General features: G+C 43.1%; 1 protein-coding gene across 2 annotated transcripts; it reads right to left on the bottom strand.

Moving 5' to 3' along the window:
- Nucleotides 1-2,243: 2,243 nt before the first annotated feature.
- LOC128737358 (coiled-coil and C2 domain-containing protein 1-like) lies at nt 2,244-17,336 on the bottom strand. 2 transcript variants are annotated; one of them, XM_053831981.1, is made up of 6 exons: nt 17,195-17,336; nt 15,725-17,129; nt 3,866-4,515; nt 3,652-3,803; nt 3,094-3,271; nt 2,244-2,646 (listed from the first exon to the last, which is right to left on the bottom strand). In XM_053831981.1, the coding sequence occupies exons 1-6, from the start codon at nt 17,255-17,257 to the stop codon at nt 2,527-2,529; spliced, it is 2,568 nt and encodes an 855-aa protein (XP_053687956.1). In that variant the 5' UTR covers nt 17,258-17,336; the 3' UTR covers nt 2,244-2,526. The 2 variants fall into 2 exon arrangements, with proteins under 2 accessions (XP_053687956.1, XP_053687957.1); XM_053831982.1 differs by having other exon boundaries at nt 3,094-3,184.
- Nucleotides 17,337-17,496: the final 160 nt, after the last annotated feature.

Genomic DNA, 17,496 nt, shown 5'->3' with positions numbered 1-17,496 from the left:
TTCGCTCTTTGTACGGTATTCTTCGCTTTTTCTTTCTCCTTCCTATCATCCTGGAACTTTCGGCAATCTCGTCGGAAATGTCCTTCCTTTTTACAGTAGTGACAGATTTTCGCTTTTTCTTTGTAGCTCTGGCTTTTATTGCCACCGCCAGTAAACTTGGGGGCGCCTATCACAAGAGCTTTCTCGGTAGTAACATTTCCACGACGTCGTCCTTCATCAAGCAGCTTACCCTTAATAAACTCAACAGTCAGGTCTTGATCCGGGCGGCTCTCCAGCGCAACAATCAAACCGTCGTATGACTCGGGAAGACTTGACAACATCAAGGCTACAAACCAGTTGTCCTTCACTTCTTCCCCAAGTGCTGTTAACCGCAACCGCAAAGCCGTCATATTTTTCAGGTGCTCAGCCATGTTCCCGTTTTCGGGCATTCGCAACATAATTAACAGACGCACTGTGTGAATAATACTAGATAGGGACGCGCGTTCATGGTAACTTTTCAGCGCATCCCACATCTGCTTTGCCGTCTCCATTTGCATAACGTGAATTAGTTGGTTATCCTCCAACGCCAACCCGATAATGGCCTGCGCCTTTTCATCATTCGAAAGCCATGTTTCATCCGGGTTTTCAGGCTTTGGCTCAGTGACAACTTTAAGCACTTTTTCTCGCGTTAGCAACAAACGAATTTTAAATTTCCATATGGCGTAATTGCTATCGGTTAGCTTCTCCACTGTTACCTTCGCGTCAGCCATTTTGTTTTTCACAAACGACCGCTCAAGTTCAGAAGCACAAACTAATTCGCAAAAGTTCACTGTCGTACAATTTAAATTCGCGCACTACAGACGACTACTGGGCCCATAACCTATTCGATTAAAGTAGGCTAAAGAAAAAAGACACCGTTTAAACTTAAACTGCAAACTTTATTAAGAACGACAATAATACACGATACACGTGTTCACCGTACAGTATATAAAAGTATAATGACGCATTTGCACTGCGCCTCTGCTCTGCTCTACACGCTAACCGCTAACTCTACACATATACACCGACACCGCTCAAAGTAACGAATATAAAGGTGGCTGCATCGTTGCTACACTAACAAAGTCGTGCTTCGCAGATATTTACGATATTTACGATGAAGTTGTTGCATACCGTTTTTCACCGACGTGCCACATTTGGATTCTACGAACTGATGACTGCATTTGTCCGAACTTTCACTCGGGTTGAAGAACTTTTCGAGATTGAAGAGCCAACTGAAAAATTCACGCAGCAACTATGGAGGACTGTTTTAAGATAAGTTTTATTTGTGGACCTTACATGTGACTATAAATTCATTAAGACTTTGTCAGATGGATACATTAAATAAATAATAATAGAACAATCATATATAGACAAAGCAGCATCAAATACGCGGTTGGTGCGAGGTGATCTCTTTTCGGAGACAGAAGGAATCATGATAGTTAACTAGGACCGGGTTATTGAAACGAAGAACTATCGCAGGTACATATTACATGAAAACATAGTGCCGTAAGTGCAATGTAGTAGGGGAGTCGATTGAGCATGTTATTGCAGGCGGCCAATGCCAAGCATTAGCAAGAACAGCCTACCTCATTCGCCACCATACGGTTGCCAATATTGTGCACCAACAACTTGCTTTGAAGCACAACTCGGCACAACTTCTACGTATGCTACTACAAATACCTGCTCCACCCAGTCCTGGAAAATGACTGTGTAAAACTATACTGAAATCGCGAGATCATCACGGATGTCCTTATACGTGCTAATCGCCTTGACATTGTGGTTTACGACAAAAAGATAGAGCGGGTAACCCTCGTCGATATCGCTGTACCGCTAGACCACAATGTACAGTCAACTTTCTCGAACAAAATTACGAATTGCCATGATTTGACCGAAGAGGTACGGCAAATATGGCACCTTGAGGAATTACATATAGTTCCAGTAGTAATCTCTGCTACTGGACTAGTTCCCTGTACTCTACTGCGCTCCTTAGAATAGTTAGAGCTGCGCGCCGAACTCCCAGTAACCCAAAAAGCGATGGTTCTTGGTACATGCAACATTGTGCGAAGGTTCATAGGCTTTTTTGGCGGTTCAGGGCGAGGCGAACTGGAGATACTTCACAATCTTGACCAAAAAAATATTTACTCCAAAAACGAAGGTTCGGAATGCTAGAAATAGGAATAAGATTTAACTCTCAAACATTCAAACTTTTATTGATTTACAGCTGCTTGTATCACATAGCCGGTGTCTCACCATTTCGCAATAGCAGTAGTTTACCATATAACAGACCTAACTTTTCACTTTACATCTGGCGCTTTTTTTTTTGAAAACTCAACAAATATTTAAAACGATTTCTTTTCTTTTTCTCAAGCAAGCCAACAAGCGTTCTTTCAAGCGCACGGTATCTCTATTTCCATTGAGTAAGTAAAAAGTTTCGCAGTTCCGTCGAATTTCTTGTTTTATATTTTTACTGAGTACCTACTATTCTACCAGTCAGTTGGTAACGGCTTCTCATGCATCAATAATCAGCCACTTTTCGTTGATCTGCTCGATCTGCTTTGCCAATATGGGATTCCGAACACGTATCTTCACTTCTAGCTTGCCGCCTACCGTTTTACGTCCGTCCATCAGCTGACCATTGCCATTGGTATCGAGATGGATGTTATATTGATGTCGTGTTGAAAGGAGGCAGAATTAAAAAAAAAAGAATATTCAGAATCATACACGTCAGACAGTGAAAAACGAAATTCAGTCGGCAACGAATAATTGATTGGTTGTCCGTGAACAAGGATGAAAACTTACTCTGAGACACTTAACAGTCAGAACAATCACTGGTTTGAATAACATTTCATTGTACGTGATCATAAAACATTCTTTAACATTGATATTTGCTACATCACACGAGCAATCAAGTAGATTTGAAAATGGATAGTCAATTTAATCAGACAGAAAGCCAATTTGCCCTTCAGAGATTAAAGTATTAAATTCCAATATTCCAGAAGCTTTTGAAATTCGTCATGAATGCATAAAAGAACGATAACAGCCTACACATGCACGCGTTCATCACAATATACGTACCGGGAAAGAGTCGTGTATCTCGCACTGCGTCTCCAGTGGCTGCAGTTTTACCGTAACCGTGCCGATAAGCGTATCCGAGCGCAGGAAGCCTCTGAAACAGGAAGACCACGATGAAAAAAATCTTGACGGTGACGAGGGGCAAACACAACGACCGCATCCAGCATCACAACAGCAGGATCTACAATCATCCGTCATCGATGCCAATCGCCATTCATGGTAGCGGCATTTTTTCGTTTCAATTTTAATGCATGCATTCAGTTATTTGAAAAAAAAGGAGAAAAGAAAAAAACAATGCCCTCTGAGGTTATATCATCCACAGTTGCTGCTGGACGTTTTGTAATGTCTGAAATACGTATTGCGAACGACTGAGTTGTTTTTCATTCGTTCGTCCATCATTCATCGATAGAAAAATACGCAATAAAAGCGTGCACTTGTCGTTCAAAGTAGTGAAGTGCTCGATACTGCAAAACTCAATTTGATTACAACCGACATTCAACCACGCAAGACAACACAACGAGTAAAGACAGCACAAAACGATTAACAGAAAAAACAACTCACCCCTTTGAATATATTTCACATTTCAATGATTGCCGTTTAAAAATTCGTTGACAGGCCCGCTGATTCCGATGAATTTCGATACTGTGCCGGTGGTTATACTCCGGATTATCGGTATCCCGCACCAATGCAGTCTTGCCTCTGGTAGGATCATCCTAACGACGAAAAAAAGAAAATGATAACAGACACCGGTTTTATTTAAGCCGCATTAAGCTACCTGTGGGTAAGGAAATTCCAATTTCACGTATGTATCAATTTCCCTCGGATTAGGCACGTTATATGCGATACCCCTTACAATCAATACTTCAATTTCATTCTCCGTCAGATCCGTATTACATTTAACTACGTTGAACTGCTTCATTTCGTAGTGGAACTTAGGCACCGGCAGTCTTTTCTTGTGGGCAAGTCTAACGAAATCTAAATCTTTCTGTACGCTTAGTGCTAGATTTTCGAATCGGTTAGTCCCAGCAACGTCTCCCATCGCCCTGTGATGGTCCCTGGTGTTCCTGCACATGATCAACTGTTTGGAAAGCTGCTCCTCCAGTCGAGTATTCAGATCCACATCGGCATCATCGGTTGCCGTACAATCCTCCTCGGCCACAATGGTGAACGAATCCTCCAGTGAGGTTCGCTTTGCCGGAGCTATCGGAACAGTAGCCATATCGATCGGTATTCCTCCACGAGCCGTATCAATCAGCTTTTCGAGGCCTTTAAAGATTCGTATGTACTCCTTGGCTTCTTCCAATTCGCCCGCCCGTTTCGCTTCCACTGCGGCCTGGCGGTATTCCTTTTGGCGTAGCATCAGCACTGCTATCTGCTTTTCATTCTGCGTTAACGATGGTTTTGCTTCTTTGCTTGGTCCTGCAACTGCACATATAAAAGCCAATAGCATGGTTTGTAATTAGTAAATAATGCATATTTATAAATGGCAAACAACATTCAGAAACCAGAACAATATTTGTGATATTTATAGCAGGAGATTGTTATTGTTGCTGTCAAAAATTGAAAAATAATTGATCTAATATTTATTCGAATACCCAAATTTACAAAGTTTAATACCATCATAATGTATCACATTAAACATAGTTCAAGTTACGTTTGGTACTATATAGCATAGCATAGCATGGCATAACATAAACAGATGCATAAATTCGTAGTTGATGCCAACAGCAATGCTTTGTGTTCAACAAGTACCTTGTGTTTTTGTTACCATTATCAGCAACATAATATGTGAGGTTTAATTTCATGTTCTTAAACAAAAGTCAAATACCTTCAAAGAATGGTCACCGTCCTGGTCACGACCATGCAACCGTTGGGGATCGGAAAAGAATATTAGTCCAACATTTACTTAAGAGAACCGCAGAGAACTCTACGTGCGCTCATAAATATCCCTGGAGTTGGGAAATACTAGCTAGTAAGGGAAGCTGGAAGGACACATCTGGTAGATGTTGTGGTGGGTTCAAAATGATTTTTTTAACTTGTTTATATTATTTTCTAAGGTACTAATAGTGTATAGATTTAAAACCATAGATTGTTTTAAAACTTTTGATTAATGCGCTGATAGTTCAATAACTAAAAGCTAAAAATAACTATATAATGCTGAAATACACTTTAAATCGCGAAAAATCTAAAACGCGTCGCGTCTAAAATCGCGTCTAAAACACCACAGCAAACGTCAACAGTGCTCCGTACCGTAGGATTTTCTCGAGTTACGTTCGGTACTATATGGCCATAAACCATATTCACATCACCATATCGATACGACCGCTCGTAGAGAAGAGCTGGCTGTGCCCTTTTAAGACACTGTTTACTTTCAGGACATCAACTTTGTCGAGGTATATTGGAAATAAACTACCCTCCGTCTGTTCGGTTGGAAGTTGGAACGAGGAAACTGCGATCCTTTTTTCTTGTCCACGGATTTTACAGAACCCCCAATTAGGATTCTCAATTTAAAACATTCCCCGATATGATTCTGTCCCTAATCACCTGGCCCTTAAAACTCTGCTAATAATTTAACAGCGAGCACGTAATCTTCTAAAGATTCGTCCGGGTGCTGAGTCCTGCTAAAGAATCTTATATGCTGAATTAACCCTGAGAAGGTTTTATCAAACCGAGTTTTTATCTTTTTAATCATGTTATTGTGCCAAGATTACCAGGATATAACAACTTTAATTCTTCATAATAGTGATCCGTTTAGAGTTATAAAATGAGCTTTTTTGTTTTTCTGTGACCTCATTTACCATAAGCAATATTCAAGCCTATCTATCCAGTCCGCAAAACCAGTACGCTTTCTGTAGGCCTCTGTTAAGGAGGGCATGTTGCTTTGAGTCATATGAAACACTCTTCAAGACTTACGAATTTTAGTAAAACTTGCTATGTCGACAGTTACCTACTGAGTTTTGTGTCCTGTTACCTTGCTGTATCCTTTTATCCGACAATCTTTTACCCATTTATCTTTTAAACCAATAATCCCTCATTTCCAATCCTTTTATCCGCTAAATTGGCTTCGAGGTATGATGCTGGTCTAACAAGCCAGTCGTCGTATGTTCGAATCTCGACTAGGCGGTGATGCTAGATAGAGTCAGTAGGATTGTTGCGCCAGCCCCGTAACTGTTCTAAACTCTAATAGCCGGCCGTGAAGTCTGTTGATAAAGACGGCTCAATTCTTAGAAAGGACATCATAAGTCATAAGCTTTGCTTTGCTTTTACCCGTGACTGTCCTTTTGAATTCTTTTATTCAGCAATCCTTTTATCTGTGTCTGGCCTTTTCCATCCATTGATCCTTTATTGTAATCGGCTGTTGTAATAATGTGCCCACATCTCAGTTTTAGTTCTTGTCCTTGTCCTGTACAAAGCGGAAACTCACTACTTGCACTAAGAGGAGCGATTTCAGAAATAATCACCAAAGGAACTTTCTTTTTTTTACATAATCAGTCACCAAGAAAAGATAAACTTAATTCATTTGTCTATCTTCAGGTTTAGTTGAAAATTTTCGGTGAAATAATGAAACTGATGAATATATCGCGTAACGTTTCAGCCTACTACTCTTCAGCTATCGTCTGACGCATTCTTCTAGTATCTACGCCACATTCATATCAGTTATTCAACCTTCACCAGTGGGCTGGTTTTCGTTCCGTCCAACTGGCTTGTTGTTGTTACTCTGACCAGAGTACTCGGAGTAACAACAAGCCAGTTGGACGGAACGAAAACCAGCCCACTGAATAACTGATATGAATGTGGCGTAGATACTAGAAGAATGCGTCAGACGATAGCTGAAGAGTAGTAGGCTGAAACGTTACGCGATATATTCATCAGTTTCATTATTTCACCGAAAATTTTCAACTAAACCTGAAGATAGTGATTTTGCGGCGACTTAAAATCAAAGAATTAATTCATTTGTGTCTCGACACGTAATGTCCGATCTGCTAACAATTTATTTAGTTTTTTTTATTGATTAGAGATTTTAAATTTTTAATTCATTCATCTCTATATTTATTTAGTTACCTATTTGTGATTTTGTAATTTTGTAAAGGGCGTATACCATAATGATAAGGTGTTCAAATAGATACAGCAGTTTGGTAAATAAGTTTTTAGAAGAATACTCCATTTGTAATAGCAAATTTGTCTATAGAAGCAATAAGCCAATCATCTGAATAACTGATTAACTTTAATTTTCCTGGAAATTCTCAGAGTGATATCCGGTTGTCGCTTTCAGAAACCATTGAGGCTGTGAACCATTTCGCGAAATTTTTAACTTTTTAGTTAAAATTTGACAGTTCGATGGCTATTTCTCCTCGACTGATTAAAATCCGTTCAGAATGTGAACCATTTCATATTTGACAGATTGATAGTTGTTTTACTCAATGAGAACACATATAAGGTGATAATGAAGATATGTTTTTATAACAGCGAATTTATTTATTCAGTCCAGGTTGGAATTGGATGAATTTGTGGTGTTCATTTGCTCCTATTTCGTAGATAAAATTTATCTCATTTAATTTCGGGTTGAATAAACAAATTTGTTATAAGTTAAACATGCATACATTGGTGAAAAAAATTCAAGGAAAAATCAGTGAAACACAGCTGAGAGCTGATTTGCCTATGCTGCTCCAGCAAAATATAACGCTCACTCGTTTTGTTTACATCTGCGACATTCGTCCTTTCGTTAATTCTATTTAGATTTAGTCATGATATTTGAGGCATTATGGCTAATAACCGTTATGGAGAGCGCTTACGAGAAAATGATATCAATTTCCCACCCCTTCGTACGCGATGAATTATAACCATCGCGGGCGAAACCGTCGCCAGAATCGTCGCGGGGGCAAATATCGTTTATTTTGTCAAGTAAATCAATAGCTTATGTACTAGACAAGCGTAATATATAGTTATAACTTACATATAGTTAAGCAGATTCTCTCTGCGATAATTTCAAGCTATCAAAAAAGTGAGCAGCGCGTTTTGTTACCAAAGAAACGGGCAATATGACAGAAAATTTCGATGCGGTCAAAACCATTCTATTGGTAACACACCGTAAGGAAAAGCTTCCAGTTGCTCTTGAAAAAAATCAGGTTGCCAATGTTTATATAATAAGAAACAATTTAAAGTGACAGGTTGGAAAATTCGCAAAATGAATATATACGCCGAGCATCGGCAAACAATTTTGTCATAAGAAAACAGAGACGCGAATGGTTTAATTCGCCTATAACTAATGAGCCACATACATTCACGCTTTATAGTATCGCTAAATATACGAATATCGTGCAGGGCTCATTTTGCTCAGCTTATGCATACAGCGGCAGAGCAATCTGCTTCTCACAGCGATCAAGTGCTTTTGTTTTCTGTTCAACCGTTTCCTCTCCCTCCGAACGATACCTGATTACTGTTTTCTCTTACGACCACTCTTCTTGCGCAGAAGGAACACAACGGCAAGTAGAGCTAATATTTGCTTCGCACATTGGAGATACGAGACTATTCGCTCCGTGTCCCAAAGAGAATATGCGATAGGCAATTATATGAGCTGGAACGATTTGCTCCGTGACCTTGAGAGCATGCATTCGGTAGCGCTCCGACAGAAAAAGAAAGATGAAACCAAACTGATGCTCACTCGCCGGCAGAGCAAAGCAGCGAAGCACTGCAAAACAAAACTCGTCGAAGGCCGGCAAAGGTAACATCCGACTGAGAGAGAGAGAGAGAGCAAATCGATTCGTCTTCCACGCTTTGCCAGTAAAACGCCGAGAATTGAGATTTTTTGCAGAGCACAGCAGAAGCCTGATATCGTGTGTAAAGCAAACGGGTGAAATAACACCTTCTGCTTCTTCTAAAGCAACTAAGACTACTTTAAACTATTCTCTTTTCGCTAAATCGGCCAAACTCAATATTCAATTTTTGAACGAATTCCGAAGTTAAGAGGTTACGTTCATGATAAAAAACCGATGGATGCATTATCGTTCACGAGGGATGTTCATCGATTCAATTAATCATTTTTTCGCAAATTCTCCAACCACTGGTCATAAGCATAGGATTATTTCCAGCATTTGAATGGTAAATGAATATCATTGGGGTATAGCAGAAATACTAAGTACCCTAAATGACTTCCTTGTGGAACTGCTCAGGTGTTGCGGTAAAAAATGTCGATTGCGAGTCAGCAATTTTTACTGCCATCTTGCAAATGGTTATTAAGGTAAGATCGTAAGCAATTTAGTAAGGAACCGCAATATCGAAGGTGTTCAAGTTCAGCAATTCGGCACCTACTTTTCAAAAGCGTGTTAATGCAAAGTGTAAACAAAATGAGTGACGGTTTCTTTCCCTATGCTGCTTACTTAGGCGGCTTGCCGTCCTAAGTCAAAGCCCGCTGAGCAAGGTTTATTCATGTTAACTAGGTTGTGGGCCTGGTGATCCGAAGCACCTTTTTCCCGCGCAAGGATATCCACAAAGCCACCTGGAGATCACCTGACCAACGTACATTGAACCAAATTGACCAAGTTCTCATAGAGGGCCGGTTTTTGTCTAAGGTCACGAACGTACGCTCCCGTCGAGGTGCGGATATTGATTCTGACCATTACCTAGTAGCAGTACATGTGCGCTCAAAGTTGTCCACCGTATACCGAACACGTCAAAGCCGCCCTCCTCGGCTGAACATCAGGCAGCTAGATAACCCACAAGCTGGCGAGAACTACGCGCGAGTACTGAATGAGGCACTGCCTTCTTCCGAGGAGTTAGGTGCTTCAAACCTCGAAGACGGTTGGGGCAGAATACGCTCGGCCATCGGAGAGGCCGCTATCGCGGCACTAGGTATTGAGCCTTGGAGTACATAAAATGATTGGTTTGATGGGGAATGCCAACAAGCGGTGGAGGAGAAAAAAAAGCTTGGAAAAATTATCTAAGTATTGCCACTAGAGAGAACCTGGCCAAATACCGACGAGCTAGGAACCAGTTGACCACGATCCTGAGAAGGAAAAAGCGCCAGAAGGAGGGCAGAGATCATGAAGAATTAGAGCAACTATTCCGAGCTAATGACACGCGCAAGTTTTATGAGAAGGTGAACCAAACTCGGAAGGGCAACACACCGAAACCTGACATGTGTAGGGACGAGGGAGGGAATCTAATTACAAACGAGCGCGAGGTGGTCGACAGGTGGAAGCAGTTCTTCGATGAACACCTCAATGGCGAAGTCGCAAAAGGAGGCGGAACGGAAATTAACCTAGGAGAGCCCATGGAAGATAGTAATGTCCTAGCACCTGATCTCCAAGAAGTCAAACGAGAAATCGGGCTGCTGAAGACCAATAAAGCTGCTGGGAAGGACCGCCTACCGGCAGAGCTTTATAAACATGGCGGAGAAACGTTAGCAAAGGCTCTACACTGGGTTATTTCGAGGATTTGGGAGGAGGAAAAGCTACCGGAGGAATGGAGGGAAGGAGTGGTTTGTCCCATCTACAAAAAGGGTGATCGGCTAGACTGCTGCAACTATCGTGGTATTACGCTGGTAAACGCCATCTACAAGGTACTCTCCCAGGTCCTGTTACGCCGGCTGTCACCGATAGCACAAAGTTTCGTAGGGAATTATCAGGCGGGTTTCAGGGGGGCTCGCGCAACTACGGACCAAATGTTTACTATCCGACAGATCTTGCAGAAATGTCGGGAGTACAACGTGCCCACGCATCACATCTTTATTGATTTCAAAGCAGCATACGATACAGTCGATCGAGACAAGCTATGGCAGATAATGCACGAATACGGTTTTCCGGACAAACTGACGCGAGTGATCAGAGCTACATTGGATCGAGTGATGTGTTTCGTACGCATCTCTGGGACACTCTCGAGTCCCTTCGGACGCGGCGAGGGTTGAGACAAGGTGACGGTCTATCCTGCATGCTGTTCAATATCGCTCTTGAGGGGGTGATCCGACGAGCGGGCATCGAAACGAGAGGCACGATTTTTACCAAGAGTAGCCAACTTCTAGGCTTTGCAGATGACTTCGATATCATTGCCAGGAACTTTGCGACGGCGGAGGCAATCTACGCAAGACTGAAAGCGGAGTCTAGAAGAATTGGGCTAAAAATAAATGCATCGAAGACCAAATACATGAAAGGAAGAGGCTCAAAGGAAACAAACGCACACCTCCCACGGACGGTAACCGTTGACGGCGACAAACTAGAAGTGGTAGAGAAGTTCGTGTATTTGGGATCGCTGGTGACCGCGGCAACAACACTAGTAATGAGATCCAGCGGCGCATCCATGCGGGAAATCGGGCCTACTTTGCCCTTCGTAAAACGCTACGATCAGGAAGCATACGCCGCCGTACGAAGCTAACAATGTACAAAACCATTATTAGACCGGTAGTTCTTTATGGACTTGAAGCCGTGGCGCTGCTTACGGAGGACACACGCGCCCTTGCCGTGTTTGAGCGGAAAGTGCTGCGGACGGTGTTTGGCGGAGTACAAACTGAAAGCGGAGAGTGGTGGAGGCGTATGAATCACGAGCTACAGGCACTGCTTGGGGAGACTCCCATCGTACATCTAGCGAAAGTTAGCAGGCTACGGTGGGCCGGACACGTCGTAAGGATGCCGGACGACAGTGCGACGAAAATAGTCCTCTTCAACAACCCCACCGGCACCAGTGACAGGGGGGCCCAACGTGCACGATGGCTCGACCAGGTCGAAAGCGATTTGCGACTTCTGAGACGACTAGGAAATTGGCGACGAGTGGCCCAAGGCCGAGTTGAATGGAGACGAGGGCTTGAAACAGCACGAGCCACCCCGGCTCTATGCTGCTGAAGAAGAAGAAAGTTGTGGGCTACCGCTACTCTCCAATTCCCCGGACACCGAGTACTCTCCGTCAGATCTCGCTCCACCTGGTCTAACCATTTTACTCGCTGCGCTCCTGGTCGTCTTGTTCCTACCGGACTTACGGCAAATACCATCTTTGCGAAGTAGTTTCCGTCCAGCTTTACCCACCTTTCGAATACTGGGTTCGCCATAGAGCTATGCGGGTTCATGGTTTACCCTCCGTCTCCATATTCCGTTCTCCAGGACGCCGCCGAAGATCGTTCTTACCACTCGTCGTTCGAAAACTCCTAGTACTCATCATCTACGTCCCGCAAGCCATACTTGTCATACGTCCAGCCATAAGGCATACGTTGATTGTGTCCCGCAGGTTGATATCCGCTCGGTTTATAACACTTTGTAGCGCTATACTGAACAGCAGGCATTAGAGTGATTCGAATGAACTTGACAATCCACCCGACATCCGAACATTACATTGTGTACCATCCATCGTAGATTTAATCAGTTTGATGAGCTTCCTGGGGAAGCTGTTCTTGTCTATGATTTTTCATAGCTCTTTCCGGTCGATGGAAACATATGCGGCTTCAAAGTCAACGAACATATGGTGCGTGGGAACTCTGTATTCACGGGCTTTTTGGAAGATCGGCCGCAGTGTAAATATTTGATTCGTTGTAGACCGACCTTCGACGAAGCCGGCTTGATAAGTTCCCACAAATCTGTTCGCGATTCGTGATAGTCGGCGGAAAATGATTTGGGACAGCACTTTGTAGGCGGCATGCCGCGGCATTGAGAACGGTGATCGCTCGAAAATTCTCACAGTCTAACTTATTGCCCTTTTTGTAGATCGGGCAGATAATCCTATCTTTTCACTTCTCCGGTAGCTGTTCCTTATCTCAACCTCTAACAATTAGTCGGTGCATACGAACGGTCAGCTTTTTAATAAGCACCGGTCCAATGCCATCTTTTCCGGTTGATTTATTGTCCTTTAGCTGCATGACGGCCTCCCAAACTTCGCCTATCGTTGGGGCTGGTACCGTTTGTTACTCCGTCGAAATCGCTTTCCCCGACATCATCGTTCTCCGCCTGGGTGCCAATCAGTTTTTCATCGAAGTGCTGCTTCAGCCTTTCAGTCACCTCACGATCGTCCGTCAGAATACTGCCATTCTTATCCGGACACATTGCGGCTTGCGGGACAAAGCCTTTGCGGGATCCGTTCACTTTCTGGTATAACTTTCGTGTTTCCTGAGAACAATGCAGCCGCTCCGACTCTGCATATTCCTGCTCTTCCAGGTAGCGCGTTTCTCCCGGAAGATTTGGTTTCGCTACATTTTCTTTTTGTATCTTTCCACGTTCTAGCATGTGGCACTGCGCATCTGGGACGCCCGCACAGCGTTCTCCTCATCCATCACCCTCCTACATTCATCGTCAAACCAATCGTTCCGCTGATTCCCGGCCACATGCCCGATGGAGCTCTCCGCTACACTGATAATGTCTGTTTTGATGGCGTTCCAACAGTCTTCGAGAGGGGCTTTGTTCAGCTCATCCTCTTTCGGCAGCACAGCTTCGAGTGAACGTGAGTAGTTTGCGGCGACGTCTGGTTGACTCAGCTGCGCGAGATCTAACTGAGGCATTTTACAACGGAGAGTTTTGGGCGTATCTAAACATCACTAGGTAGTGATCCGAGTCAATGTTAGCGCTTTGATAGGACCTGACGTCGATAATGTCTGAGAAGTGCCAACAGTCGATCAGAACGTGGTCGATCTGTGATGTTGTCTGATTTGGTGATTTCCAGGTGTACTTGTGTAGGAGTCTGTACTGGAAGAGAGTACTAGGTACGACCATGTTCTTGGAGGCGGTAAAGTCGATAAATCTTAGGCCCATTTCATCGGTCAGCTGGTGTGCGCTGAATCCTCAAATCACCAGTTTGTGTTCCTCCTTCTGGTCGACCTGCGCATTGAAATCCCAGATGATGATTGTTCCAGTCCAAATTTCCTTGTCCTTCGTTCACTGCTTTATCTTTTTTTTCGTGGTGGCGGCTTACAAAGCCAGCTGCACCAACTCCCGGAGGAGGACCAACGAAGCTCGATAGAGCCCTATATCCCTGTCAACATACGACTTTGGTTTCCACCGGGGTTGGTTACCCGATCTCCATCAAGGTTATTCGTATCCCGGTTGGAACCATAAGGAGGTACGAGTTACTGAATAAGAGTAAGTATGTAAAGTTGCTTATTTAGGGTATATTGCTGCTTCGTCGTAATTGCCTATTCCCGTCCTATCCAACACAAATTATCAAAAATATCAGCATTTTTATGGCACACAATGCAAAACTAGCCAGGAAAACTTTCCTGACTTGCTGAAATTTTGCAGAATAACATTTGTCATGCCGTCCCACACAAATACATGCGCGTTAGCTTCGTAGACATTGTTGATTTTTAGTTCGGACGAAGAAAAATTTTGATGGGCGGATTTTAAAATGGTACGACGAATTTAAGAAATGAAGTTAGTTGCGTAATTTCAATAATATGCTTTTCAGTGATCTCAAAGTTCAGGGATCGGAAGGTAAGTCAAATCAGCACAAGAGCTTTTGGAGTATTCATTAAATCCGCACAACAAATGATGAAAATTAAAATGACTTTACTTACTACGACGGGAATTAGAAATAAACCCTACATAAACTCTTTACACACACAGAGATTTGAGAGGGTCATGCAAATCTCTGGTCTAGTTGGCGCGAAATACTTCACTGCAGTTTTTGCGTTGTCCCCACTGAGACACACTACTTTTCATCTAACTTGCTCTGCGTATCTTATCATTTCGGTGCAAGCAAGATAATGTCGTCGGCAAGGCCCAAGCTGCTCTTTCATAAGAGAATTTCAACGTAATTCTTGATTTGGTCCAATGTCAGTTGTTCTAACTAGTATCTCATTCAAAACGGTAAGAAATAGCAGCGGTGATAAAATGCAGCCCTGTCTTACACCAGCATCAGCAGTAACCTTCATAGGGTCAAACAAGACGCTATTGTGCAACACCTTGCACGAGAATACCTGGTTGTTAATATGACAGGGCATGATCCGATCTGCATTCACTGTGGTAAGAGATGTGAACAGGCGAGTTATCATAACATCATATAATCATTTCCCGGGCCCGCAAACCCACGGCCATTGGTGAACATATCGATATCGATATTAAATTGCATTAAATCAATACAACTGCATCAAATCACGCGTCAATACTTAGGATATTCGGCTTTTTAAGACGGACTCGACTTTGGTTTGCGCACCTATTCACTTGGACGAAAAACAGATCACGCTGATACCTTGCTCGGTTATTAAGGTTGTGATATCAGGATTACCGGAACCGGTGCTACTGACTTGGCTTATTTTCCACTAGCGAAATACCAGTACTGACAGGAGAAATTAGGTCATTTTTAGTGTCTTAATTAGTCTTCAATGTTCGAATTTAATTTCGGCTAGTAGAAAGTGGTGTTCTTTATATTTACCAAAACATGGCAAACTATTACCGGTATGTTACCGAAACACCTGCCATAGTGTCCGGAAAACTCGAAAACTCTAGAAGAGAGCTATGGAAAGTCAAAGTCCCACATATTGTTGTCCATTGCACCAAAATATTCCAGGCAGGTCAAATTGATAACATGTTATTTTTGGATGGTGACTTATTTAGTTGCAACAGGCGCTTGCCAAAAAGAGCGGCAACTTATGTAACACTGACATAACAGTGATATGAAGAAAGCAAACAAATAGGTACAATATGTAAATGAACCTGGTCAAACATACCGGCAGTTGTAGCTGGAGCTGGCACCGCTGGTGACACCACCTTTGCAGTAGGGCGTGGCGATGGTGTTGGTTGTGGTTTCGCTGACTCGTCTACCGGAATCGGACCGTAGCCGGGTGGTGTCGGAAGTTCATCCAACGGAATTGGTTTGCCCGCTTTATGCAACTTTATGGCGTCCTCGTACTGTTTCACTATTCGTCCAATTCTGCGAGCCTTAGAAGCGTTATTTTCGTCTTTTGCCGCTTTTTCTACGGATTTATATTTTTCCATGCGTTGTTGAAGCGCTTCCATAATGGTTGACGCTTGGATGAGAATTTCTTCGGGTTCTTCCTCGGGATCCGGTACTTCTGGAACCGGCAGTTCTGCAGTAGACGAACGATTAGGCACATCGGCATCTTGCTGTAAATGATCTTCTTCTTTACGAGTTCTTCTAGGAGGCACAGGTGGAGGAGCAATAGCGGATGGATCAGCCTCTGAAGGTGGTGGAGGCATGCGGCTTAAATCCACTTCCTGACCATCTTCAAGCGCTTTGATCACCGTGTCAAACTGCTTGACTGTCTTAATATATTTTAAAGCTTTTTCCGTATTGCCAGCTTTTTTGGCTTCCAATGCGGCAGCTTTATATTGATCTTTTCGTTCATTTAGCAGTTTCAGCTGAGGATTTTGAGTTGATTCTCGATTTATTTCGGGAGACTTTGGGGTACTGGTGGATTCAAATATTGGCACCGGATCTGACGGTGCAGGCACTGCAGCCGGATCTATTGGAGGGGGTGCGGGAGCTCGTCTGGTTGGAACCGGTGGAACATCTTCCGATTTTTCTTTTGTTGTAGTAGGCATAGAGCCAGCAGCTCCTGCAATCTTAACGCTTACTTCCGGTGGTATTTCGTTTGGATCTATCGTTTTGCCTGATTCGGCTTGTTTCAATAAATCTTTCAGAGTAGTTAAACCGCGGTTAAAACGCCGAGCTTTACTGGATTCTCCGGCTTTTTTAGCATTTTGTTCAGCAATCGTGTACATTTCCAATCTGGATTTAATCAGGTCCTTTACAGCGCCTCCAGAAGGAGCTGCCTTTTTGGGTGGTGATCCTCTCAGTTCTGGTTCCTCACTTGCCCCTTCGTCACCAGCAATCTCTGCAAGTTCACTCATTAAATCCGGATCGTCGTCATCGTCAGAAATTTCTTCGTCGCTGCCAATGTCTCTAAGACTGGCAGCTATCATCGCATCGAGTGCTTCCGGTGCCACTATTCCTGCGTTCGTCTTAGCCTTTGGTCTTGCTTTTCTACCACCACTGCTAGACCCGGAAGTAATCGCGGCCAACTCTGCCAACAAGTCCGGATCATCTCCACCGACGTCCAAGTCGTCGTCATTGATGTCGTCAGCATCGTCCGTAATACCGAATAGACCCAACTGAAAACAAAAAGTTACGATGTTGCAATGATGACTAATCACAGAAACTATAAGCATATCGAAACCTCAGATGGATCACGCTTTCTTTCGCGTTTCACGGGAGCCGCTTTCTTGTTGAAACTGAACATTTCGGCTTTCAAGCAAACATTAGGTACTTACTCCACAAGGAATTAATAACAGTTAAAAAATACTACGAAAACGAAAATCGTTTTTTAGTTACGAACAACCTTTACTTTCTTAGCGAAAAAATTAACGTATTAAAATTCTGAGCTCTATTGAATTGTATTGTGACAGACAACAGTTAAAAAAGTCAACAAAATCGACACAATCAAAAAAACCGATAGGGCAAAGCGATTGTTGCGTGATG

This window comes from Sabethes cyaneus, chromosome 2 (genome assembly GCF_943734655.1).
Source record: "Sabethes cyaneus chromosome 2, idSabCyanKW18_F2, whole genome shotgun sequence".
NCBI classification, from domain to species: domain Eukaryota; kingdom Metazoa; phylum Arthropoda; class Insecta; order Diptera; family Culicidae; genus Sabethes; species Sabethes cyaneus.
This window is presented reverse-complemented; position numbering and strand designations above follow the sequence as displayed.